Genomic DNA, 27086 nt, shown 5'->3' with positions numbered 1-27086 from the left:
GCAGTTAAAATGCCCGATGCGATCGGTAGGGATTGGTGGCGACCGGGGGGAGGGATCTGGTTCAGTTCGAAGTGGGGTGGGTGGGGGGGGGGGCGGTGGTCATCGGGGAGGGGGGAGGGAACTGGTGTCTGGCAGCGGCCAGCGGCCTTTGAATATGGGGGCTGGGGGAGGAAGCTCCTCCTTGCTCCATATTAAGGTAAGAATATTTAACGAACCTACCTGGTTGGTTGCAGCCTGTAGTGGTCCCTTTAAGGACCGCCTGTTAGGCCACGTGTCGGCCTGGTTTTCTGGCTGGCTGCCTCAGGGCAATCCAATCTTGCAGTGGGGGCCTCACACAGGTGTTGGGCCTCTTATTTGCTTATGCAACGGGCCGAACGCCTGTTTCAGGGGTGGCCATTGCACGCCCATTTTCTTTTGGCCTTTACCAATATGGTGGGCAGCGCATTTCCGGCTCATAATGAGTGAAGACTTCCTGCCCGCCATTTTGGAAGATTAAGAGGCCTTTTCGCTCCCAAAAAGTGGGAGCTGCGCAGCCGAATGTTGAGGCCAAAATCTCCCAGAGTGCCTTCACCCACCCATGCACCAGTCCCGCTCTCAGATAAAATCAACCTCCAGGTGTCAGTCATGACTCAGGGGTAGCATTCTTGACTCTGATTCAGAAGGTTATAGGTTCAAGCCCTACTTCACTGCAGTATTGAGGGAGTGCTGCACTGTTGGAGGTGCTGTCTTTCGGATGAAATATTAAATTGCAGCCTCATCTACCCTCTCAGAGGGAAGTTAAAGACCCCATTGCACTAGTTGAAGAAGAGCAGGGGAGTTCTGCTTGATGTCCTGGCCAATATTTATCCCTCAGCCACTATCGCTAAATTGGGTTACCTAGTCGTTTATCTCATTGCTGTTTGTGGGACCTTGCTGTGCACAAAGTGGCAGTCATATTTCCCAACATTATAGTGGTGATGACACTTCCAAAAAGACTTCACTGGCTGTGAATCACTTTGGTTGCAAAAGGTGCAATATAAATGTGAATGTTTTCTTTAAATGCTGCCTGGTTGCGGTATTTGCTTTGGTACAGTAATTTTGTAAATGATAACAGTAATTGCTTTTGGTTTATTCTTGTCAACATGGTTGTCATAATTAGCTTGTACATTTTATTATGCATTGTTACTGATATTATGAAGTTTTAATCCGGACGGAGTTAGTTACCATGGCAACTATAATTCGGCCTAGCCACTGTTACCCTCCCTTTTAGAAAACATTTCCAATTTCAGTCAAAATGGGTCCCATGTGAGCTGCACGCTCAAATCCTCTGGAATTCTTCGATGTCTAAACTTCTGGTTAGTCAGTGTCTGCCAAAATATTGCTGGGCGGTAGAGGAAGAGAGCTGTGTTTTGCTGGAATGGATAAAGGAGGTATAATTAAAACTGTTAATGAGCTTGTTTGGGTCATATTATGGTACGAACTAACAGAGCACGGCAATAACCTTTTATTTGCAGGTGAATTCCCAATTCACACAGAAATGTGACAATGTTTTGCTGCGTGTATTTTCCCATGACCCATATTTTCTGGGAGGGCGGGATATATATCGGAAGCATGACTTTGAACATCCATTCCAGTGCCCCTAAGGACTCCACTGGAAGGAACAGCGATGGTGTACCAAACATTGGCTGAGACCTTTGGCGTGGTGCATGCCTGAAGTTCTAATGCATGCCTCCAGTGGGCGAAGTTCTCCATTTGCAGTTGGACAATCACCGTTCGTTACCGTGGTTACTTGCTCCTGATTGCTGTTCAGGAAACAACAACAACTTGCATTTATATAGCGCCTTGAACATTGTAAAACGTCCCAAGGCGCTTCACAAGAGCGTAATCAAACAAAATTTGACACCGAGCCACATGAGGAGATATTAGGTCAGGAGCTTGGTCAAGGAGGTTGGTTTTAAGGAGCGTCTTAAAGGAGGAGAGAGAGGTAGAGAGGCAGAGGAGGTTTAGGGAGGTGATTTCCAGGGCTTAGGGCCTAGGCAGCTGAAGGCACGGCCGCCAATGGTGGAGCGATTAAAATCAGGGATGCGCAAGAGGCCAGAATTGGAGGAGCGCAGAGAGCTCAGAGGGTAGTAGGGCTGGAGGAGGATAGAGATAGGGAGGGCCAAGGACAGGGAGGGATCTGAAAACAAGGATGAGAATTTGAAAACCCTGCTTTAAAGTCCACATGCGGATATCACAGGTGACAAGACTGAACGTGACGAATAGATTGCTGACTCTCACTACTGAGGTTCAGGTGGAAGGACTGGGCACGATGGCAAGGTACTGGAGTCACGATGGTCCTTGTGGAATACTAGCCCAGCATGACTCGTCACTCCCGAGAGAGAAGGCACAAGATGGGGAGGGGGGGAGGGGGGGGGCAATTAGAGGGAGAATGACAAAGCATGGCAACAAAAGGAATAACTAATAAAGCTAAAATCAACATGCTGTTGGGACTAATTGGCAGCAAATTGGTTAACATTGGCTCTTTTTATCCCTGTATCTTTGCAGTTGACGGACAATGGAAGGAATGGAGTCCTTGGACAGAATGCTCGGTGACGTGCTCCAATGGGACACAGCAGCGAACCAGACTGTGCACTGCAGCAGCTCATGGGGGCTCAGAGTGCAGAGGGCACTGGGCTGAAAGCAGAGAATGCTTCAATTCCGACTGTACAGGTACGTGCGTTAGTCTATTCAGTCCTCTGTAGAAACAAGTCACATCAGCCCCAAGCGTTTTTGGGGGCGTGTTTCGAAAGAGCAAGAGAAACGGAGCAAAGTAAAACTTTGTTGTGATATTGCGGTACATAATCAGTATGTTAGATATGCTACCTGCACTAAGCTGAGACAGACTGTGGTGCTGAACTATATTGTGTAATTACATATGCGTCCAGCAGAGGGAGACCAGTTCTGGAGGAATGTGGTGATCTGCTAAGAATGAAGATCATTGACATATATAGACTTCCAGGAGATGGAAAGACTTGCTCTGTGCTCGAGGTGAAGCGAAATCATAAAACCCAGAACTTATTACCATTTTTATAATTTCCTTACACCCAGCACAAAGGAAGTCTTCCCAAATTGATCTTGTAAAAGGAATGGTTTGTCTGCAATTTCATTTCAACTCATTTCCATACACACGCCATCAATTCAAAAAAAATGTTAATTCAGCAGAATCCAAATAGTTTATTAAACTCAACATTTTAGCAGGGAGGTGAGATCATCAGATTTCACTTTTTAAAGCCCCAGTAGTAATCCGGTAGGGAAGCTTATGAGGATATCACACAGAGTCGTGGTGTGATAATGTTTGTATCAAGATTACCATACCGGGTAATGATGTGATACACTCCTGGGAGACAGGGCCATATCTCTCTACTCTACTGGAAGACATGGTGATGCCTCCCTTCACTGCTGGGAGACATGGACACATCTCTACATTGCTGGGAGACATGGACACATCTCTACATTGCTGGGAGACATGGACACATCTCTACATTGCTGGGAGACATGGACACATCTCTACACTGCTGGGAGACATGGACACATCTCTACACTGCTGGGAGACATGGACACATCTCTACACTGCTGGGAGACATGGATACATCTCTACACTGCTGGGAGACATGGACACATCTCTACACTGCTGGGAGACATGGACACATCTCTCTACACTTCTGGGAGACATGGTCATGCCTCCCTTCATTGCTGGGAGACATGGATACATCTCTACACTGCTGGGAGACATGGACACATCTCTACATTGCTGGGAGACATGGACACATCTCTACACTGCTGGGAGACATGGACACATCTCTACACTGCTGGGAGACATAGGCACATCTCTACACTGCTGGGAGACATGGACACATCTCCCTACACTGCTGGGAGACATGGACACATCTCTACACTGCTTGGAGACATGGACACATCTCTACATTGCTGGGAGACATGGACACATCTTTACCCTGCTGGGAGACATGGAATCTCTACACTGCTGGGAGACATGGACACATCTCTACATTGCTGGGAGACATAGACACATCTCGACACTGCTGGGAGACGTAGACACATCTCCACGCTGCTGGGAGACATAGACACATCTCGACACTGCTGGGAGACATAGACACATCTCTACACGGCTTGCAGACATGGACACATCTCTACACTGCTGGGAGACGTAGACACATCTCTACACGGCTTGCAGACATGGACACATCTCTACACTGCTGGGAGACATGGACACATCTCTACACTGCTGGGAGACATGGACACATCTCTACACTGCTGGGAGACATGGACACATATCTACACTGCTGGGAGACATGGACACATCTCTACACTGCTTGGAGACATGGACACATCTCTACACTGCTGGGAGACATGGACACATCTCTACATTGCTGGGAGACATGGACACATCTCCACACTGCTTGGAGACATGGACACTTCTCTACATTGCTGGGAGACATGGACACTTCTCTACATTGCTGGGAGACATGGAATCATCTCTACACTGCTGGGAGACATGGACACTTCTCTACATTGCTGGGAGACATAGACACATCTCTACACTGCTGGGAGACATGGACACATCTCTACATTGCTGGGAGACATGGACACATCTCTTCACTGCTTGGAGACATAGACACATCTCTACACTGCTGGGAGACATTGATACATCTCTACACTGCTGGGAGACATGGACACATCTCTACACTGCTGGGAGATATGGACACTTCTCTCTACACTGCTGGGAGACATAGACACATCTCTACACTGCTGGGAGACATAGACACATCTCTACACTGCTGGGAGACATGGACACATCTCTACACTGCTGGGAGACATGGACACATCTCTACACTGCTGGGAGACATAGACACATCTCTACACTGCTGGGAGATATGGACACATCTCTACACTGCTGGGAGACATGGACACATCTCTACACTGCTGGGAGACATAGACACATCTCTACACTGCTGGGAGACATGGACACTTCTCTACATTGCTGGGAGACATGGACACTTCTCTACATTGCTGGGAGACATGGACAAATCTCTACACTGCTGGGAGACATGGACACATCTCTACATTGCTGGGAGACATGGACACATCTCTACACTGCTTGGAGACATAGACACATCTCTACACTGCTGGGAGACATTGATACATCTCTTCACTGCTTGGAGACATAGACACATCTCTACACTGCTGGGAGACATTGATACATCTCTACACTGCTGGGAGACATTGATACATCTCTACACTGCTGGGAGACATGGACACATCTCTACACTGCTAGGAGACATGGACACATCTCCACATTGCTGGGAGACATGGACACATCTCCACATTGCTTGGAGATATGGACCCTTCTCTCTGCACTGCTGGGAGACATTGATACATCTCTACACTGCTGGGAGACATGGACACATCTCTACACGGCTTGGAGACATGGACACATCTCTACACTGCTGGGAGACATGGACACATCTCCCTACACTGCTTGGAGACATGGACACATCTCTACATTGCTGGGAGACATGGACACATCTTTACCCTGCTGGGAGACATGGAATCTCTACACTGCTGGGAGACATGGACACATCTCTACATTGCTGGGAGACATAGACACATCTCGACACTGCTGGGAGACGTAGACACATCTCCACGCTGCTGGGAGACATAGACACATCTCGACACTGCTGGGAGACATAGACACATCTCTACACGGCTTGCAGACATGGACACATCTCTACACTGCTGGGAGACGTAGACACATCTCTACACGGCTTGCAGACATGGACACATCTCTACACTGCTGGGAGACATGGACACATCTCTACACGGCTTGGAGACATGGACACATCTCTACACTGCTGGGAGACATGGACACATCTCTACACTGCTGGGAGACATGGACACATATCTACACTGCTGGGAGACATGGACACATCTCTACACTGCTTGGAGACATGGACACATCTCTACACTGCTGGGAGACATGGACACATCTCTACATTGCTGGGAGACATGGACACATCTCCACACTGCTTGGAGACATGGACACTTCTCTACATTGCTGGGAGACATGGACACTTCTCTACATTGCTGGGAGACATGGAATCATCTCTACACTGCTGGGAGACATGGACACTTCTCTACATTGCTGGGAGACATAGACACATCTCTACACTGCTGGGAGACATGGACACATCTCTACATTGCTGGGAGACATGGACACATCTCTTCACTGCTTGGAGACATAGACACATCTCTACACTGCTGGGAGACATTGATACATCTCTACACTGCTGGGAGACATGGACACATCTCTACACTGCTGGGAGATATGGACACTTCTCTCTACACTGCTGGGAGACATAGACACATCTCTACACTGCTGGGAGACATAGACACATCTCTACACTGCTGGGAGACATGGACACATCTCTACACTGCTGGGAGACATGGACACATCTCTACACTGCTGGGAGACATGGACACTTCTCTACATTGCTGGGAGACATGGACACTTCTCTACATTGCTGGGAGACATGGACACATCTCCACATTGCTTGGAGATATGGACACTTCTCTCTGCACTGCTGGGAGACATGGATACATCTCTACATTGCTGGGAGATATGGACACATCTCTACGCTGCTGGGAGACATAGACACATCTCTACACTGCTGGGAGATATGGACACATCTCTACACTGCTGGGAGACATGGACACATCTCTACACTGCTGGGAGACATAGACACATCTCTACACTGCTGGGAGACATGGACACTTCTCTACATTGCTGGGAGACATGGACACTTCTCTACATTGCTGGGAGACATGGACAAATCTCTACACTGCTGGGAGACATGGACACATCTCTACATTGCTGGGAGACATGGACACATCTCTACACTGCTTGGAGACATAGACACATCTCTACACTGCTGGGAGACATTGATACATCTCTTCACTGCTTGGAGACATAGACACATCTCTACACTGCTGGGAGACATTGATACATCTCTACACTGCTGGGAGACATTGATACATCTCTACACTGCTGGGAGACATGGACACATCTCTACACTGCTAGGAGACATGGACACATCTCCACATTGCTGGGAGACATGGACACATCTCCACATTGCTTGGAGATATGGACCCTTCTCTCTGCACTGCTGGGAGACATTGATACATCTCTACACTGCTGGGAGACATGGACACATCTCTACACTGCTGGGAGACATGGATACATCTCTACACTGCTGGGAGACATGGACACATCTCTACACTGCTGGGAGAGATGGACACATCTCTACACTGCTGGGAGACATAGTCACATCTCTACAGTGCTGGGAGACATGGACACATCTCTACACTGCTGGGAGACATGGACACATCTCTACATTGCTGGGAGACATGGACACATCTCTACACTGCTGGGAGACATGGACACATCTCTACACTGCTGGGAGACATGGATACATCTCTACACTGCTGGGAGACATAGACACATCTCTACACTGCTGGGAGATATGGACACATCTCTACGCTGCTGGGAGACATAGACACTAAACACCTGACATTCGGGAGCCAGAGACTCATCTCCTTAGATTGTCTGGAAGCATTACAAAGAGAAGGATAGTTTAACAGACACATTAACAATCTTCTGCTCTCTGATGGTCACCTCCCTGCTGTGCATTTACAGATTTTCTGGGGACAACTTCCTGTCCAACTCTTTGTGCTAAAGTTGAAATGTATCCTTTGTAAATAATTTACAATAGTTTACAGACCAAATCTGTTTTATTTGACATTTCCATTGTTCATTGGCTTTCTCATTAACTCCTGCATTATTTCTGCTTCACCCTTACGTTATCTAAACTTTCCCCACTTCTCCTTCTGAGTACCACACCTCCCTTCAGAAGGAGAGAATGGTTTGATCACCAAGCCTCTGATTACCTACTATCAATATCAATCTGTGTGGACTTTACTCGAAGTGACTTCTCTGCAGCATATGACTGATCCTGATAATTTCACCCCACTGCAAAGCAGTAGCTTCTCACTGTGTACAAACCCGCGACTGAGCTGAAGGATAGCAAAACTTGTCAACTGTAGTGTTTTCATTTCTAAGGGCAACGAAGACAGGAGTTCCAACCCTAGGATCTCTGATTAGGAACCGAGTTACTGTACTGCTTAAACCAACCAGATGAGAAGTGGCCTTTGAATGGTGTCCATATCTGTGCTGGCAAAAGTTTGTTTCAACAGCCGAATTGTTTTTTTCATTTACAAAGGATAAGGAAAATATGAACAGTGAGTCAGATTGTGAATGAACCCTAAACATCCTACTCAGGTTTCAGGCTCAAAATTATATAGTACAAAAATGATAGAACATTCATTGTTCAATAGTTTAACTGCACACAGACCATTAGCCCCACTGCTTTGCAGCTATCCTCCCCTCACCTACAACAGTTTTGCAGTCACCCATTGGTGCTCGCTAAGCGCAAACATAGATTGGCACTATTGGAGCATGCACTGTGTAAATTCCACCGTTGCGGGAACTTGACGGAAATCATCTACCTTTAGGGTTTTACCTTGCTCATTTTAATACAAATCTGTTTCTTTCCTCTTCCCTCATGTTAAAGAAAATGGGAAATGGAATCCCTGGGGCCACTGGAGTGGATGTTCGAAGTCATGTGATGGCGGTTGGCAGAGAAGAGTCCGAGTGTGTCAGGGACTAGCTTTCACTGGGAAACGATGTGAAGGCCTGGGGGAAGAGATCCAAAAGTGCAGTGAGCAGAGGTGTCCGGGTAAGACTCCTGGTCATTTGATTATTCTTTGTGAAGTAACCTAACACAACGACGTTTGATTTCAACGCTACTGTAGCTCAGTTGGTAACACTCTCACCTCTGAGGCAGAAGATTATGGGTTCAAGTCCCACTCCAGAGACTGGCAGGAGTTCTGTGCTGTCAGTGGTGCAGTTTTTCAGATGAAATATTAAACTGAGGCCTCACCTGCTTCTCAGGTGGACATAAAAGATCCCATGGCACTAGTTTGAAGAAGAGCAGGGGTATCAAGCCAATATTTATCCCTCAACCAACATCATTAAAACAGATTATCTGGTTATTGTCACATTGCTGTTTGCGGGCCCTTGCTGTGCACAATCTGGCTGCCACATTACAACAATGACTACACTTCAAAAAGTACTTCATTGGCTGTAAAGCACTTTGGGACGCCCTGAGGTCGCGAAAGGTGCTATATAAATGCAAGTCTTTCTTATTTCATCTTAATTCTGTCCCTCGTAAAATTCTTAAAATAATAGCTGTAAGAAAGTGTGGACGATGCTTGCATATTGGTGAGAGTTTTATTGTGGTCGAAATTGTGGAACTGAGCATAGAATGGGTTTGGGCAGATCACACCTCAATCATATTAGTTAAGGACAGACCAGTTCTTATGGATGTGCTATACTGAGGATGTGTTGTTCAAACTTGTTTGTAGGTTCAGCCAGTGAAAGGCTTGATGGATTGGATGTAGGATTTCAGATTTATCACAGAGCACTCCGAACATGGTGGTCCTGTTAGTGGGCTAGTAATCCAGAGGCCTCGACTAATAATCCAGAGAGCGTGAGTTCAAATCCCACCATGGCTGTTTGAGAATTTGAATACAGTTTCAAAAAAGACCTGGAAATACAAAGCTGGTAGCAGTAGAAGGGGCCATGAAACTGTCGGATTGCCGTTAATGTCCTTTAGGGAAGGAAACCTGCCGTCCTTACCCAATCTGGCCTACATGTGACTCCAGCCCCACGACAATGCGATTGACTCTTAGCTGCCCTATGAAATGTCCTGGCGAGCCTCTCAGTTAATAGGGACGAGCAATAAATACCGGCCTTGCCAGCGATGCCCACATCCCAAGAATGAATTAAATAAAAAAAACAGCTGTAAGACACAGTCAATCTCTATTAGGATTTAAAAAGAAAGAACTTGCACCTTTCATGACCTCAGGACGTCCCAACGCACTTTATAACCACTGAAGTACTCTTGAAGTGTAGTCACTTTGTAATGTAGGAAATGTGAATTTGCGCACAGCAAGATCCCACAAATGGCAATGTGGCAATGACCAGACAATCTGTTTTTAGTGATGTTGGTTGAGGGATAAATTTACAGCCCATACTGCCAGGTGTTATAAGTTGTGTTCAAAATCCGTTAAGTTGATATATGGGATGTATTATGGGCCTATTTTCTCTTTCCCGTGCAAGACAGGTTTAGAAACAGGCACCATTTTGCTTACAATCTGCAAGCACTGCGATGCACACCACTGAAGAAATGTTCTGGGCAGTCAGTTCGGTTAAATTTAGCTGTTTTAAAGCTGCACTATGTGTGTGCCCCATTTTGAGAGGTCACGTGTCAAATGGCAAGAGACTATCTGTGCACGATCACTGCCTCGTCCCCCACTTCTTTCCTTTATTGATTAGCTGCGTTCTTGCGCTCGGCAAGATCTTTTCAGCTGGTTATTATGGGATGTCTGTTCACTGCTTTAACCTATCGGCTGCCAGCAATGAGGCTTTTTGTCACAGGGCTCCGATTGAGAGATTCTGTTTCCTGTTTTTGCGCTGCACTAAATAGGAGCTTGGGACCAAATAGCACCTCAGTAATCAACCTGTGGCAAAACTTAGCGAAGAGATTACCTGACTCAGGTTACATTTTACGCTATTTTTAACGCAACGAGTTGTTACGATTTGGAATCCACTGCCTGAAAGAGTGGTGGAAGCAGATTCAATAATAACTTTCAGAAGGGAATTAGATAACTACCTGAAAAGGGCAAATATGCAGGGCTATGGGGAAAGGCAGGTGAGTGGGAATAACTGGATAGCTCTTTCAAAGAGGCAGCACAGGCATGATGGGCCGAATGGCCTCCTTCTGTGCTGTATGATTCTATGTGTTGTATTTTGTAAGATCTTATGTAAATGGCTTATTTAAAAATGATTGCAATGACTGAAATTGGTGTATTAAAAGCACTTTATTAAAATGAAATTCTTTAATGTATAGACTTAATGATGGAAATTAAATGTAATTATTGCGGCTGTAAAAAAAAAACGATTACATTTGAACCGTCTTTTTCCTTTTTTCTTTGACGACCTGTTTATTTAAATTATTGGCCTGGAATTTCTGCCTCTCCCACCCTCGCCAACCCATTTTTCGGCAGGTCTGGGCCTGAAAGCTCTCCTGTGTCTCCGTTTCCTTGACATTTTCCTGATCCCATGGGGAAACTTTACCCGCCGATGTGGGCAATTGCAGAGTTAATACGCCCCAATGAGGTAAACATGGCCTCCACTGCGTTTCTCAGCAGTTACGCTCTTGGGGCCCTGGATGCAGTCCCTGCTAGGCCCCAGTCTCCACAGATAAGCAGAGGAGCTCTTTGGAAAGAATAATTTAAAGGCAGTTTGCTGGCCACCTTATTCTCCCACCCCGAGGACCATGCTGGCATGGCTTCGATATCCTGGGCGGCAGTTTTAGGTCTGGGGTCGATGGAGGGGTTATCTCAGGGGTGAACTGTTGTACCCTCATGCACTCCAGTCAAGGGGGAGCCTGGGCCATTTTCCCTCCTGTTTTCTTGGCTCTCGCTGCTCCATTCACCACCTACGGCCAAGATTTCAAATGGACAAGCGGGGAGCCATCTCCGAGGCTGCTCTGAAATTGTCCACCAGGGGGAGCGTTAGAGCAGCCCTGATTTGAGTCCCCTCTTCCACTCTGGCTCTCTCTGCACTACAGTTGGCGAAGGCCTGGCTTTCGTTCCGCGTCACCACACAGCGGCAGAGCTGAGATCGGCAGCTCAGTGAGTAAATGCAAATGTGGCTCTGAGCCATGGAGACACGGACGGGGCCAGGTTTGACAGGCCTGGCATGTGCTGTGTCGGCTGGGGCAGCAATCGGGTCTCTGCGGTTGGTTTCAGCTTCCCTGGGCTAGTGAGAGAGATAAGAAATCCATTCAGGCTTGCAGCTCTTCAGTGTTATCCAGGAAGCTCATACCAGAGCGCACGGAAGTAGGCTAGTACCGCAAGGATACGGGCGAGGACAAATTGGTGTTGGTTTTGATGCCGACCACAGTTGAATAGCTGCACGCTGTCAGTGTTTCATTTCAAGGTGATACTGGAGGGCAGACAGGGCCCGTCCTGTAAGAGGCATGTTCAGAAATTTAGATTTTGGAACATTCTAATAGGAGAACCATTGCTTTCTGATGTACACAACTTAATAGATGTGTCTAGGACTCCTGTGTATAGGACTGCTGTGTATAGGTGTCCTGTGTATAGGTCTCCTGTGTATAGGTTCCCTGTATATAGCTTCCCTGTGAATAGGTCTCCTGTGTATAGGCCCCCTGTGTATTGTCTCAGTGTGTATAGGCCCCTGTGTATAGGTTCTCTGTGTATAGGATCCCTGTGTATAGGTTCCCCGTGTATAAGTCTCCGGTGTATAGTTTTCCTGAGTTTAAGTTCCCTGTGTATCGGTCTCCTTAGAGCAGAGAATGTATAGGTTCCCTGTGTATAGGCCTCCTGTATATAGGTTCCCTGTGTATAGGTCTTCTGTTTATAGGTCTCCTGTTTATAGGTTCCCCGTGTATAGGCCTCCCGTGTATGTCTCCAGTGGATAGGTCCCTGTGTTTGGGTTCCCTGTATATAGGTTCCCCGTGTATAGGCCCCCTGTGTATAGGTGTCCTGTATATAGGTCTCCTGTATATAGGTCTCCTGTGTTTAGGCCCCCTGTGTATAGGTCTCCTGTGTATAGGCCCCCTGTGTATAGGTCTCCTGTGTTTAGGCCCCCTGTGTATAGGCCTCCTGTGTATAGGACCCCTGTGTATAGGTCTCCTGTGTATAGGCCCCCTGTGTATAGGTCTCCTGTGTATAGGCCCCCTGTGTATAGGTCTCCTGTGTATAGGCCCCCTGTGTATAGGTCTCCTGTGTATAGGCCTCCTGTGTTTAGGCCCCCTGTGTATAGGTCTCCTGTGTTTAGGCCCCCTGTGTATAGGCCTCCTGTGTTTAGGCCCCCTGTGTATAGGCCTCCTGTGTTTAGGCCCCCTGTGTATAGGCCTCCTGTGTTTAGGCCCCCTGTGTATAGGTCTCCTGTGTTTAGGCCCCCTGTGTATAGGCCTCCTGTGTTTAGGCCCCCTGTGTATAGGCCTCCTGTGTTTAGGCCCCCTGTGTATAGGCCTCCTGTGTTTAGGCCCCCTGTGTATAGGTCTCCTGTGTATAGGCCCCCTGTGTATAAGTTCCTTGTGTATAAGTTCCTTGTGTGTAGGCCCCCTGTGTATAAGTTCCTTGTGTATAGGCCCCCTGTGTATAAGTTCCTTGTGTATAGGCCCCCTGTGTATAAGTTCCTTGTGTATAGGCCCCCTGTGTATAAGTTCCTTGTGTATAGGCCCCCTGTGTATAAGTTCCTTGTGTATAGGCCCCCTGTGTATAAGTTCCTTGTGTATAGGCCCCCTGTGTATAAGTTCCTTGTGTATAGGTCTCCTGTGGATAGGTTCCCTGTGCAAAGAAGTTTAAGGGGAGATTTGATAGAGGTTTTCAAAATTATGAGGGGTTTTGATCGAGTAAATAAGGAGAAACTGTTTCCACTGGCAGGAGGGTCAGTAACCAGAGGATACAGAATTAAGGTAATTATTAAAATAACCAGAGTCAACATGAGGAATAAAAGAATTACGCAGCGAGTTGTTATGATCTATAATGCGCTGCCTGGGCGGTGGAAGCAGATTCAATAATAACTTTCAAAAGGGAATTGGATAAATACATGAAGGGGAAAAATTTGCAAGGCTATGGGGAAAGAGCAGGGGGAGTGGGACTAATTGGATAGCTCTTTCAAAGAGCCGGCACAGGCACGATGGGCTGAATGGCCTCCTTCTGCTCTGTACGTTCCTCTGATTGTATGAATTGTGCCGGGTTGTTGATGACTTGCGGGTGACGATTTGACCTTTGTTCCAGCGCCCTACGAGATATGTCCCGAGGACTATCTGATGACCATGGTGTGGAGGAGAACAGCTGCCGGGGACTTTGCGTTCAACAGATGTCCACCGAATGCGACAGGTAGCGTGAAAGCACACAGCATCCCGTGTAGTTAGAAAGGCCTGTGGGAATCTCCTCTCCAAAATCCAAAACTGATCCATCGAAAATAGAAAATCATTTCGTTCAAGCGCTTTTAACAAATAAGATGAAGAATTCATGCATTTGTGCAATGCCAGTCAAATGTTTTGACAACATGTTATAGATCAAATGACTTCTATTAAATGAACGAGGATCAATTGATTTAACTTGGCTCCTGCATTTCACAGGCTATTGACTTTCTTTTCCCCCTCTGCAGCACTCTGTCAATGCTGCTATTTAATTCCTGTCTTCTCTGTGACTTGCAGGCACCACTAGCAGACGCTGCTCCCTCGATCGGAATGGGATTGCCTACTGGGAGCCACCCAGCTTTGCAAGATGCATATCAAACGAGTACAGATACTTACAGCATTCAGTAGGTGCAAAGTCAGCTGCAGTACTTCTCATTCACTGAGAGTAGGCAGAAATCGGAGCAAATCCTTCTCTCTGTTTAACTGATGACAAAATGTGTGTGAAAAATATTCAGGAAGTGCGCTGGCTTATTTATCAATGAACGACGGCCGAACAGGTTATACTCGCCAAATAGCTCGGCAGGTTTCATGGGGGAAAGTACAATGAAAGATTTAATGCTGGCAGTTTTCAGCTCTGCGTCTTCCCGCTGTGCTTTGTCAAATCGCTCAGTAAATTGGTTGAAACGATGGAAATCATCCGAATGAATGAGATATCAAATAAGTACATTTGATATCACCAGAATGATACCGGGGCTAAAAGGGTTAAATTATGAGGACCGATTCCATAGACTAGGCTTGTATTCCCTGGAGTATAGAAGATTAAGAGGTGATCTAATTGAGGTGTTTAAGATGATTAAAGGATTTGATAGGGTAGATAGAGAGAAACTATTTCCTCTGGTGGGGGAGTCCAGAACAAGGGGGCATAACCTTAAAATTAGAGCTAGGCCGTTCAGGGGTGACGTCAGGAAGCACTTCTTCACACAAAGGGGAGTGGAAATCTGGAACTCTCTTTCCGAAAAAGCTGTTGAGGCTGGGGGTCAATTGAAAATTTCAGAACTGAGATTTTTGTTAGGCAAAGGTATTAAGGGATATGGAACCAAGGTGGGTAGATGGAGTTAAGATTAGAACAGCCATGATCTAATTGAATGTCGGAACAAGCTCGAGGGGCTGAATGGCCTACTCCTGTCCCTATGTTCCTAAGAGGTGAACTTACCACTCAGTTCCCACCCCGCGGCGATTGTTTTCTTAGGCAGTTGAGATGTCTGCCTGACTCAGGCGGGAGTCTCATGAATAAATGTAAATCAGGGTCCAAACATGTCTTGAGGACCCCGATGCGATTTTAACTGCCGATTGAACGGCGTGACAGCCACAGACACTCCGCTCAGCCTGGTGGTCACCCAGCAAAGGCCCTGTCCTAGTAAGCTTACAACTTCTCTTAGAGGAGCCAGGAGGGACAGGAGTGCTCCTCCGGGCCCCACAAAGAAAGTTTGGGCTGCTGCCTTCCCAGAGCTCCCCCCCCCATCTACCGACCAGTGAACCACTCTCCCCCCCCACCCCCACCCCGCCCCAATGACTGACCTGACTGCCGACCTTGCAGCCTCTGGGCCGCCCCGATCTCCGCAGGCCCAAAAGCCCGTCTGAGGTCAACAGTTGGCCGTCTGAATGTTAATGAGACCGCCCGTTAAATTGGACGGGGCCTCCCACTGTAGCTCATGGGTTGTGACCAGGCGAGGGCAATGGCCTGGGCTCCTAAAATGGGAAAATGGGTCACCTGGGGTCACTGGGGGATGGAGTGGGTGTCCTGGGCAACGCCACACCCTCAATGGTGGTTAGGCAGCAGATGTTTTGGCTGCACTGGACAGGCAGGCATCAGAGATGCTCTGGTTCCTGTCAGCGGTGCCAAGTTTTATTCTACTTTGATGTGCGTCCTTGTTGCAGTACTTCTATTCGTTCTCATTGCTGGAAGTTTCTTTTTGCACTGGCGTCTCAAATATGTTTTAAAAAGTGAAACCTGCCCACTGATACTGAAGTCGAGGGGGATCGGGAACAGTCAGGGGTGGGAATGGAGGCTCACACGACAGTGTCAGGCTGAGGCTAGAGGGTATCGCACACATGCACACAGCACTGAGAGGCTCGAGCATGCTCAGATCATACACTCCTAGTAAGTACTGCAAATACACAAAGGGCCAATTCTATCAAAAAAAATCATGCATCTTGCTTTAACAACAACAACTTGCATTACTATAGCGCCTTTAACGTAGTAAAACGTCCCAAGGCACTTCACAGGAACGATTATCAAACAAACTTTGACACCGAGCCCTAACAGCACTGTGGGAGAACCGTCACCACACGGACTGCAGCGGTTCAAGAAGGCGGCTCACCACCACCTTCTCGAGGGCAATTAGGGATGGGCAATAAATGCCGGCCTTGCCAGCGACGCCCACATCCCGTGAACGAATAAAAAAAAAACATAAGGAGATATTAGGACAGGTGACCAAAAGCTTGGGCAGTGGAGCAGCGGAGAGGTTTAGGGAGTGAATTCCAGAGCTTCGGGCCTAAGCAGCCGAAGGCACGACCGCCAATGGTGGAGCGTTAAAAATCGGGGATGTGCAAGAGGCCAGATTTGGAGGAGCTCAGAGATTTCAGATGGTTGTAGGGATGGAGGAGGTTACAGAGATAAGGAGGGGCGAGGCCATGGAGGGATTTGAACGAAGGATGAGAATTTTATAATCGAGGGATTGCCAGACCGGGGGTCAATGTAGGTCAACAAGCACAGGGGTGAGGGGTGAACAGGACTTGGTGTGTGTTAGGATACAGGCAGCAGAGTTTTGGATGAGCTCAAGTTAATGGAGGGTGGAAGGTGGGAGGCCGGCCAAGAGGGCATTGGAATAGTCCAGTCTAGAGGTGACAAAGGCCATGGATGAGGGTTTCAGCAGTAAATGAGCTGAGGCAGGGGCGGAGACGGGCAATGTTATGTAGGTGGAAGTAGGCGGTCTTGGGATGCGGTGGATATGGAAGAGGAATTCAGTGAAGTATGGGAACATAGGAACTGGAGTAGGCCATTAAGCCCCTTCAGCCTGTTCCGTTATTCAATTAGATTATGACTGATCTGTATCTTAACTCCGTCTTAAGTCTGATTGATTGAGGCCCAGATTGCTGTATTGGAAAGTTCCAGCCGACCAGGTATAATACTTTGTTTGAACTGAGAACTGCCACTCTGAGCTGCAGTATGATCACAAAATGAGGATTTTAGGCGCACTTACATGCAATCACTGCAAGGCAATTTCCTTTGATATATTTGCATTAATTTTACTTGTCCTTCTAGGTGGTAGAGGTCGCGGGTTTGGGAGGTGCTGTCGAAGAAGCCTTGGCGAGTTGCTGCAGTGCATCCTGTGGATGGTGCACACTGCAGCCACAGTGCGCCGGTGGTGAAGGGAGTGAATGTTTAGGGTGGTGGATGGGGTGCCAATCAAACGGGCTGCTTTGTCCTGGATGGTGTCGAGCTTCTTGAGTGTTGTTGGAGCTGCACTCATCCAGGCAAGTGGAGAGTATTCCATACACTCCTGACTTGTGCCTTGTAGATGGTGGAAAGGCTTTGGGGAGTCAGGAGGAGAGTCACTCGCCGCAGAATACCCAGCCTCTGACCTGCTCTTGTAGCCACAGTGTTTATATGGCTGGTCCAGTTAAGTTTCTGATCAATGGTGACCCCCAGAATGTTGATGGTGGGGGATTCGGCGATGGTAATGCCGTTGAATGTCAAGGGGAGATGGTTAGACTCTCTCTTGTTGGAGATGGTCATTGCCCGGCACTTGTCTGACGCGAATGTTACTTGTCACTTATCAGCCCAAGCCTGGATGTTGTCCAGGTCTTGCTGCATGCGGGCACGGACTGCTTCATTATCTGAAGGGTTGTGAATGGAACTGAACACTGTGCAATCATCAGCAAACATCCCCACTTCTGACCATATGATGGAGGGAAGGTAATTGATGAAGCAGCTGAAGATAGTTGGGCCTAGGACACTGCCCTGAGGAACTCCTGCAGCAATGTGCTGGGGCTGAGATGATTGGCCTCCAACAACCACTACCATCTTCCTTTGTGCTAGGTATGACTCCAGCCACTGGAGAGTTCTCCCCCTGATTCCCATTGACTTCAATTTTACTAGGGCTCCTTGGTGCTACACTCGGTCAAATGCTGCCTTGATGTTAAGGGCAGTCACTCTGACCTCACCTCTGGAATTCAGCTCTTTTGTCCATGTTTGGAACAAGGTCTGGAGCTGAGTGGTCCTGGCGGAACCCAAACTGAGCATCGGTGAGCAGGTTATTGGTGAGTAAGTGCCACTTGATAGCACTGTGGATGACACCTTCCCTCACTTTGCTGATGATTGAGAGTAGATTAATTGGCTGGATTGGATTTGTCCTGCTTTTTGTGGACAGGACATAGCTGGGCAATTTTCCACATTGTCGGGTAGATGCCAGTGTTGTAGCTGTACTGGAACAGTTTGGCTAGAAGCGCGGCTAATTCTGGAGCACAAGTCTTCAGCACTACAGCCGGGATGTTGTCGGGGCCCATAGCCTTTGCTGTATCCAGTGCACTCAGCCGTTTCTTGATATCACGTGGAGTGAATCAAATTGGCTGAAGACTGGCTTCTGTGTTGGTGGGGATATCGGGAGGAGGCTGAGATGGATTATCCACTCGGCACTTCTGGCTGAAGATGGTTGCAAACACTTCAGCCTTGTCTATTGCACTCACGTGCTGGACTCCGCCATCATTGAGGATGGGGATGTTTACAGAGCCTCCTCCTCCCGTTAGTTGTTTAATTGTCCACCACCATTCACAACTGGATGTGGCAGGACTGCAGAGCTTTGATCTGATCCGTTGGTTGTGGAATCGCTTAGTTCTGTCTATAGCATATTGCTTCCGCTGTTTAGCATTCATATAGTCCTGAGTTGTAGCTTCACCAGGTTGGCACCTCATTTTTAGGTACACCTGGTGCTGCTCCTGGCATGCTTTTCTACACTCCTCATTGAACCAGGGTTGATCCCCTGGCTTGTTGGTAATGGTAGAGTGAGGAATATGCCGGGCCATGAGGTTACAGATTGTGCTGGAATACAATTCTGCTGCTGCTGATGGCCCATGGTTGCCCAGTTTTGAGCTGCTCGATCTGTTCTGAATCTATCCCATTGAGCACGGTGATAGTGCCACACAACACGTTGGATGGTGTCCTCAATGTGAAGATGGGACTTCATCTCCACAAGGACTGTGCGGTGGTCACTCCTACCAATACTGTCATGGACAGATGCATTTGATAGAGTAGATAAAGAGAAGCTATTTTCTCTGGTGGGGGAATCAAGAACAAGGAGACATAATCTTAAAATTAGAGCCAGGCCTTTCAGGAGCAAAATCAGGAAGCATTTTTTCACACAAAAGGTAGTGGAAATCTGAAATTTTCTCCCCGTAAAGGCTGTGGATGCTGCGGGTTGTTTGGAGCTTTCAAGACTGAAATAGATTTTAGTTTAGGTAAGGATATCAAGGCATATGAGCAAAAGCAGGTAAGTGGAGTTGAGGTGCAGATCAACCGTGATCTAATTGAATGGCGGAGCAGGCTCAAGGGGCTGAATGGCCTACTCCTGCTCCTAATTTTCCTATGTTCCAACGTGGCAGCAGGGATTCTACAATTGACCTCAGTCAGACCTGAGTTGGGGAGGACAAAATTGGCCAGGATTCATGCTCCTGACAATTATCTGGCCGCACCATGCTAGTGTGTACGGGCATCAGGCGAGGATGGGATCGAGTTAGGCAGTGATGTCCACCATGGTTGAATAGCCTGATGGCTCACAGGTGAATAATGGTCACTCGGGAAACGAGGGGGGAGAGTGACCGCGCTTCTGAAACTGTACCCCAGCAAGGAGTCATTTACTTCAGGGGAGGAGGGAAGGGGAAAGAATTGCCACGGATTATTTTTGCTAATGCGTTTTATATATGTGTTTTTTTTTTAGGTTAAGGAGCATCTTGCAAAGGGACAAAGGACACTGGCAGGTGAAGGGATGTCTCAAGTAACCAAAACCCTCTTGGATTTAACCCAGAGAAGGAACTTCTATGGGGGCGATCTATTGGCCTGTGTTGAAATTCTTCGAAATGTCACTGATACATTTAAAAGAGCAAGTTATATCCCTTCATCCGATGATGTACAGGTATTATCTCTGTCCACATTACATCGAAAGATTTTTGGAAATTTTACTGTTGCAAATGCAGGAGGTGATTTTTGTCTTCACCGACTGAGAGGTGAGCTGATTGGAGCGAATCGCCCGAACGTAGGGTTGCCAACCCTCCAGGATTGGCCTGGAGTCTCCAGGAATTAAAGATTCATGTCCAGAACACTGCTGTGAGCAACCCAGGGGGAAAAATAATAGGGGCATTAAAAACATTTTTTTTTTCATTTTCTTTGAACGCTTTCGCTTATTAGTTGGAAAAATATTGGAGGGAGGGGTGAAAAGGCAGTTTGACTGAGAGTCAACAATCATCCAATCGGGTAACAAAGAGTCTGTTCGTTTACCGGTTGGCGTGGGAAGGCGGGGCACCGTTAGGATTGACGTGTTGGGCGACCAATGGCGGGAGTGTGGGGGCGGGGCGATTGGAGGCAGGAGGTCATGTGATGAAGCCTCCAGGAATATGTCCAACCAGAGTTGGCAACACCAGCCATCCGTTGTAGAGCCGATCCCATTGATGAAGGCGGTGAAGATGAAAATGACCCCCATAATGTCGCTAATGTGTAAAACTCGCCAGACAATGTAAACAAATGCGCAGCAACAAGAAAAGCACTGATGCTGGAAATGGGAAAAGAAGCTGAAAGAGTATGGCAGATCAAACAGCTTCTGAAAGGGAAAGGTTAACATATCAGGTGTTTGTACTGAAATCTTTATGGGCCGGCCTTTCTCCCAACGCTTGTAACCCGTGCTCGTGCCAAAAGTAAACAGTCCGCATCAGCCAGCCGAGTCTGTGATGAACCAAAACCTGCCTCCGAATACACCCGGTGGGGAGAATTCTCAGGGCTCCACATGTAGCGGTAATGGAACGGTAGCTCCCTGGAATAAATGGGAAGTGACCTGCTGCCCCCTTGTCGCTGTTGCCGCGGCAATGTTCCCCCGGGCTCCATTGATAAACAAACCTGTCTTCATCTTGAAGACAGTCCCCATGTTAAATCTAGTAAGGAAAGAGAGCCTCCATCTTCACTAGAGCTATTTCTAAAACACATTGACCCTGTCTATCTATCTACAGCCATCTAAAAATAAAATAGAAAAGTCTCCCAAAACGTCACAGAAACACTAGCCCTTCTAACCCTTTCAGCTGTTGATTGACCTGCTGTTAATTTCCAGCAGTTTCTGTTTTAAAAGCAACTCACTTGAGTAACCCTGAATTCATAGATTCTTAGGGTCCGAACGTCCGATGGCCAGGGAGGGGGGAACTGGAATATGGGGCAGAGCCTGGAACCACCAGTTTCCCACCCACATAATTGCGCACTCAGTGGGGAAGCATTTCTGAAGCCCCCGGTCCCCTTATATCCTTCACAAATGTTGGAGGCATGTTGAGGGGGGGGGATATGCTTCTAGACTGCGGAGAGAAGGTACGGGTTCCGTTTTGGGCCTTCTGAAGGCAGTAGGGTACTTCTGTAATTTTTAGGCACCTCATAGGGGTGAGCACCTCTGTTGTGCCTCTACAGGGATGGGCCGTCATCCCAAGAACATCCGTGGCCCCATTCCCACGATTTGGGATGAGGAGGCCAATGGCTGCATAAAGTGATGGCCCACCTCACTGGACTTCCACTCCCTTATAACAGTCCACCAAATTTTCAGGCCCTTACACTTTTGGTGCACTTGGCTAGTCCCTTGTCAGAGTTGAAAATAACTTATTTCCACACACTTCAATAATAATGCCTCTCACTGCAGGACAATTGTGTAATGCACTTTGTAAATGTGGAATTACTGAGAGATTTGCCTTTAAACTCATAACTCTGAAATAGATCATTTATAAACTGGAAGACAGGTCTGGTGAAGTGTTAGAAAGATGAACAATGATCTTTTTTAATCAGTTACAATTTGCCTTTTGATGAAGATCGTGTTTAATACCTGAAGTAACCACAATTTTTTGGCTTTGAACTTATGTGCTAATTTATTTTGAAAGTTACTATATGAGTCATACCATTTCTCCACAGAATTTCTTTCAAATCATCAGTAATCTACTTGAAGAGGAAAACAGGGAGAAGTGGGAAGATGCACAACAGGTATAACTTACAATTTGTCTTTTAATGTAGAATATATCCCAGGGCGCTCAACTGAGGCGCTACAAATAAAGACGCTAGATATGGAGCAGGATCTGGAAGATTGCCGGCAAGGGTCTAGGGAGAAAGCTCCAGTGTGTAGGCCGAGACAGCTGAGAACTCTGCCACTGAAGGTGCAGTGGAGGGAGGGGGATCGCACAATTATATCTGCGCAAAGGTTTGACTTCCTGCAAGGTGCGTTTTAATTGGTAACCATCCGAAGACACTGTTAGACCACATCACAGAGCACTAAGAACAAAGGGGCATCTGGATAGTGTTCAAAACTGCAGTCTAAGAAGCTGTGCACAAATTACGCACATTGGGGGGTGGTCTCACCGATCAGATGCTCGAAGGAGGTATGGTGAATCAGAGCTATGGTGTTATAGCCCTGTATCTGACCCATGCTCCTTTGGGCGTGGTTCCCTGTTGAAAGTGTGGAATTGGTGAATTTACTCTTGTATGCATAAAAGACTTACCGAGATGCAAATTGCACATTGATTTGTTAGGAATTGACTTGGATATAGCGAACTGAAGTAAGAGGGATCATTGACACCCAGTGTTAGGTTTGCACTAACCTGTGGAACTATCTTGCAAAGGAAGTAGTCACTTGGATGCAGGAGTTCAAATGCTGAGTCAGCTTCAAAGCCACGGGTGTTGGAGCATGCTGTCATTTGTGGGAAATTCTCTGGCTTGTCTGTTGGCACACCACTCCCCAGCTGCTTTTTGGCACCCTCATCAATTGCCGATCACGGCACATCATTGGTAGCGGAGTGAGCTGGGAACAGAGTGAGGACTTTAAAAACGGGAATTTGGTGAGAGTGGGAGTTGGGTGCAGAGGAGGGGAAAGGTGCTAAGTAATTTAACTGAGGATCAAAAGCTAAAGGGGCAATTTTAATCTAACCCGTCGGGAAGCTGCTGAGACCGGGTACAATGCTGGTTTTACATCCCGACAGATTTTACTCCGCATGAAGTCAGTGGAGAGTAATATTGGGGTGGGGTATAAAATCGGCGTTCCACCCGATCCCATGAGTTTCCTGCCCTGTGAGTTAGGTTAAAATTACCCCCTTCAATGATTTACTCTTCCTTTAACACTTAACTATATGGTAGATTACGCAGCTACTAAACTTAAAAAATCGAAATGAATCAACAAGAGGCAGGAACAATACCTAACTAGCAGCTCTAAGTAAGTGACAAAAATTAAATATAAAAACTGATGTCAATAAGAGAAAGAAATAAGCTAATTAAACTAAACTGAGCAATAAAAATACCTAAAAGTAATAAATCTAAATTTGTCTGAAAAGCAAAATTTTGTACCAAAGGTGAATCAGTTAGTTCTGGAAATAGATAAATAAATAACTGCAGTACAATAAATAAAAGAGAAAGCAAGAAGGAAAGAACAGATAATGGCAGCACAGGCAGTATGTCGGGACTGCAGAATGTGGGAACTTGTGGACAGTGAGACTGACCCATGGGAAATGTTTATCCCTTGAGTCACTTTGGCTCAGAATCATTGATCTGGAGCGCAGGTTAGAGACACTCCGCGGGGAAGGAATGTCTGAATAGTTTACTCCATAATACAGTCACACCACATAGAGCAATACAGGAACAAGAAGAGGAGTGTGTGACTGACAGTCAGCGGGATAAGGGGAATCTAGTGGAGGCAGAGAAGGAGGAACCACAGAATTTGGTCCTGATGTACTTGCAACAGGTGGGGAATGATGTACTTGCTAAGATAAAGAAGGGGGCTGTGGGGAGGATGGCTAGAATGCTAACCAAGGCACCATGGAGCAGGAGGCAGTCCGGAGCGGTGAGGGCGGGGGGGAAACGACAGAAGAATAGAAAGGTATACTAATCACAAAAAGCTAGTGTACAATACCAAAAAGTAATCAAAAAGGCAAATGGAGTGTTGGCCTTTATCTCATTGGGTTTGGAATAGAAAGGGTTGGAAGTGGTGCTTCAGTTGTACAGAGGCCGTCTGGAGTATTTCGTTCAGATCTGGGTACCGCCCCTCAGGAAGGATATATTAGCCTTGGACGGGGTACAGAGCAGATTCACCAGAATTATACCAGGGCTTAAAGGGTTAAGTTATGAGGACTGGTTGAATAAACTTGGCTTGTATTTCCTTGAGTTCAGAAGGTTGAGGACTGACTTAATTGAGATGTTTAAAATGATAAAAAGATTCGATTGGACAGCTACAGAGAAGCTATTTCCTCTGGTGGGGGAATCCAGAACAAGGGGACATAAGTTTACAATTAGAGCTAGGCCGTTCAGGAGTGAAATGAGCAAGCAATCTGTGTAAACCTGGAATTCTCTCCCCAAGAGGCTGTGGATGCTTGGTCAATTGAAAGTTTCAAGACTGAGATTGACAGATTTTTATTAGGTAAGGATATCAAGGAACATGGAGCAAAGGTAGTACAGATCAGCCGTTATCTAATTGAATGGCGGAACCGGCTTGAGGGGCTGAAAGGCCCACTCCTGTTTCTATGTTTCCATCTGTCTCTGTCTCCGCATTACTGTTATGCCACCAGGCATATAAAGTATAAAACAAAAAAGCCCCTCAAGAGTCCTAAAACTACACTACATCTGTAAACAATTTTACAACACCAAGTCAACCCCAGTCCATCACCGGCATCTCCACATCTACACTACATCTAGCAACACGTTGGGAATATATGGAATTGATTTCAGAAGGAGAAATCTTTTGTTTCAATTCTTTGAAATGTTACTGACACATTTATTTTAAAAGTAAGCTAAATTCCTACGTCCAACAAGGTGACATTTCTGTCCACTTTAATTAGCACACAGGTTAGAATTCCAGCTCATTATACCCCTTAACAAACTGGTGTAGCCCTAGGTTAGTTTAAACAAGTTGATGATGCTGAATTGCTCAAGCTAAACTAGCTATAGGTTATGTGGTGCTGTGCCTCAACTAATGGTTGTGAGTGTCTGTGGAGTGGTGAGGACAAGCTCCAGGTTGGGTGGGGTACCAATTCAACTGAAAAACTCCACCCAGCAAATTGGGAAAGAGTTTGTTTGCCTTGAGTGTTCTATGAAGTGGAGTCAACAGAGATGAAGACTTCAGTTACGTGGAGAGACTACAGAAACTGTAGAGCAAAGAAGGTTAAGGGGAGATTTGATAGAGGTGTTCAAAATCATGAAGGGTTTTGATAGAGCAAATAAGGAGAAACTGTTTCCTCTGGCAGAAGGGTCGGTCACCAGAGGACACAGATTTAAGGTCATTGGCAAAAGAACCAGAGGCGACATGAGGAAACATTTTTAAATGCAGCGAGTTGTTATGATCTATAATGCACTGCCTGACAGGGTGGTGGAAGCAGATTCAATAATAAGTTTCAAAAGGGAATTGGATAAATATTTGAAGGGGAAAAATTTGCATGGCTATGGGGAAAGAACAGGGGAGTGAAACTAATTGGATAGCTCTCCCAAAGAGCCGGCACAGGCACGATGGGCCGAATGGACTCCTGTGCTGCATCATCCTACGATCCTATGAAAATAAATCATTAAATCAATCTTTACCAAGTGAGCTGGCGGAGGCTAGCACTCAACAAGTTGATGTGTAATGATCAAACGGGATTTACTCAGGCCATACAGTTGGCATTGACTGCATTAAGCAAAATAAAGGTTTCGTCCCAGGTGAGTTCACATCCCTCCTCGCTGTGACTTGCTCTGCTCGAAAAACCAAAAGTCTACAATTTTTGCAAAATGAGGTCTGCTCCTGTTGAATGCAGTCAAGGCATGAATTGTGAACTGAATACATCAATCTGCATATTAGTTTGGAATGAATGAAAGTGGTGTTTTGTTTTTCTTTTTGCACAGGTTTATCCTGGTTCGGTGGAGTTAATGCAAGTTATTGAAGATTTCGTACATGTTGTAGGCATGGGGATGATGGACTTTCACAACTCCTACTTAATGACGGGAAACCTAGGTGGGTGAGATATAGAAACCCTTTGGTCTGGTGTTTGCTGATGGTTAGCCCCTCTGCTATGGCGAGTGTTTACAGGGATAGAGTTCAGTGTTTCCAGCAACAATGTATTATTTACCAAAAAGTCACCTCATTGAAATGTTTATTGAGTCTTGGGCAAATTCTGTTCACTCTTGAGGCTCCCTTTGAAGATTTCAAACTTGAGTAAAGCCAGTGTGCAGTGAGGTCTATCTTTGCTGGTTTGGTCTCTCTCTCTTTCTCGAATGTTTCTCTTTGATGTGTCACTTTTCAGCCTTGCTTTGTTCCAGCTATTCCTTTATATTTATGAAGTACAGCTATATAAGTGTTGGGAAATGAAACACTTTCCTATTTTTGGATCAAGAAGAGCCTCTGTCATGTGGAAATACTAGAGAAGCGAAGGCTAAGGAAAGATTTAATAAATAGTTAAGAAAAAGTAAATAAGCAGAAACTGTTACCACCGGCAGGAGGGCTGGTAACCAAATGACACAGATTTAAGATAGTTGGCAAAAGAACCAGAGGGGAGATGAGGATTTTTTTTTACACAACACGTAGTTATGATCTGGAATGCACTACCTGAAAGGGTGGTGGAAGCAGATTCAGTAGTAACTTTCAGAAGGGAATTGGCTAAATACTTGAAAAGGAAAATTTTGTAGGGCTATGGGGAAAGAGCAGAGGAGTGGGACTAATTGGG

General features: G+C 46.5%; 1 protein-coding gene across 1 annotated transcript in view; it reads left to right on the top strand.

Moving 5' to 3' along the window:
• Positions 1 to 27086, top strand: part of LOC137321561 (adhesion G protein-coupled receptor B3-like) — a 105435-nt gene that overhangs the window by 15955 nt on the left and 62394 nt on the right. Inside the window, exons 3-9 of the mRNA XM_067983958.1 lie at positions 2527 to 2691; positions 8667 to 8831; positions 13993 to 14094; positions 14418 to 14524; positions 20117 to 20311; positions 22330 to 22398; positions 26269 to 26377. Coding sequence (XP_067840059.1) covers positions 14025 to 14094; positions 14418 to 14524; positions 20117 to 20311; positions 22330 to 22398; positions 26269 to 26377 — 550 coding nt within the window. The 5' untranslated portion in view covers positions 2527 to 2691; positions 8667 to 8831; positions 13993 to 14024. The remainder of the gene's footprint in view (positions 1 to 2526; positions 2692 to 8666; positions 8832 to 13992; positions 14095 to 14417; positions 14525 to 20116; positions 20312 to 22329; positions 22399 to 26268; positions 26378 to 27086) is intronic.

This window comes from Heptranchias perlo, chromosome 5, assembly GCF_035084215.1.
Source record: "Heptranchias perlo isolate sHepPer1 chromosome 5, sHepPer1.hap1, whole genome shotgun sequence".
Lineage (NCBI taxonomy): Eukaryota > Metazoa > Chordata > Chondrichthyes > Hexanchiformes > Hexanchidae > Heptranchias > Heptranchias perlo.
The sequence above is the reverse complement of the archived record's forward strand: the minus strand, read 5'-3'. Positions and strand labels throughout refer to the sequence as shown.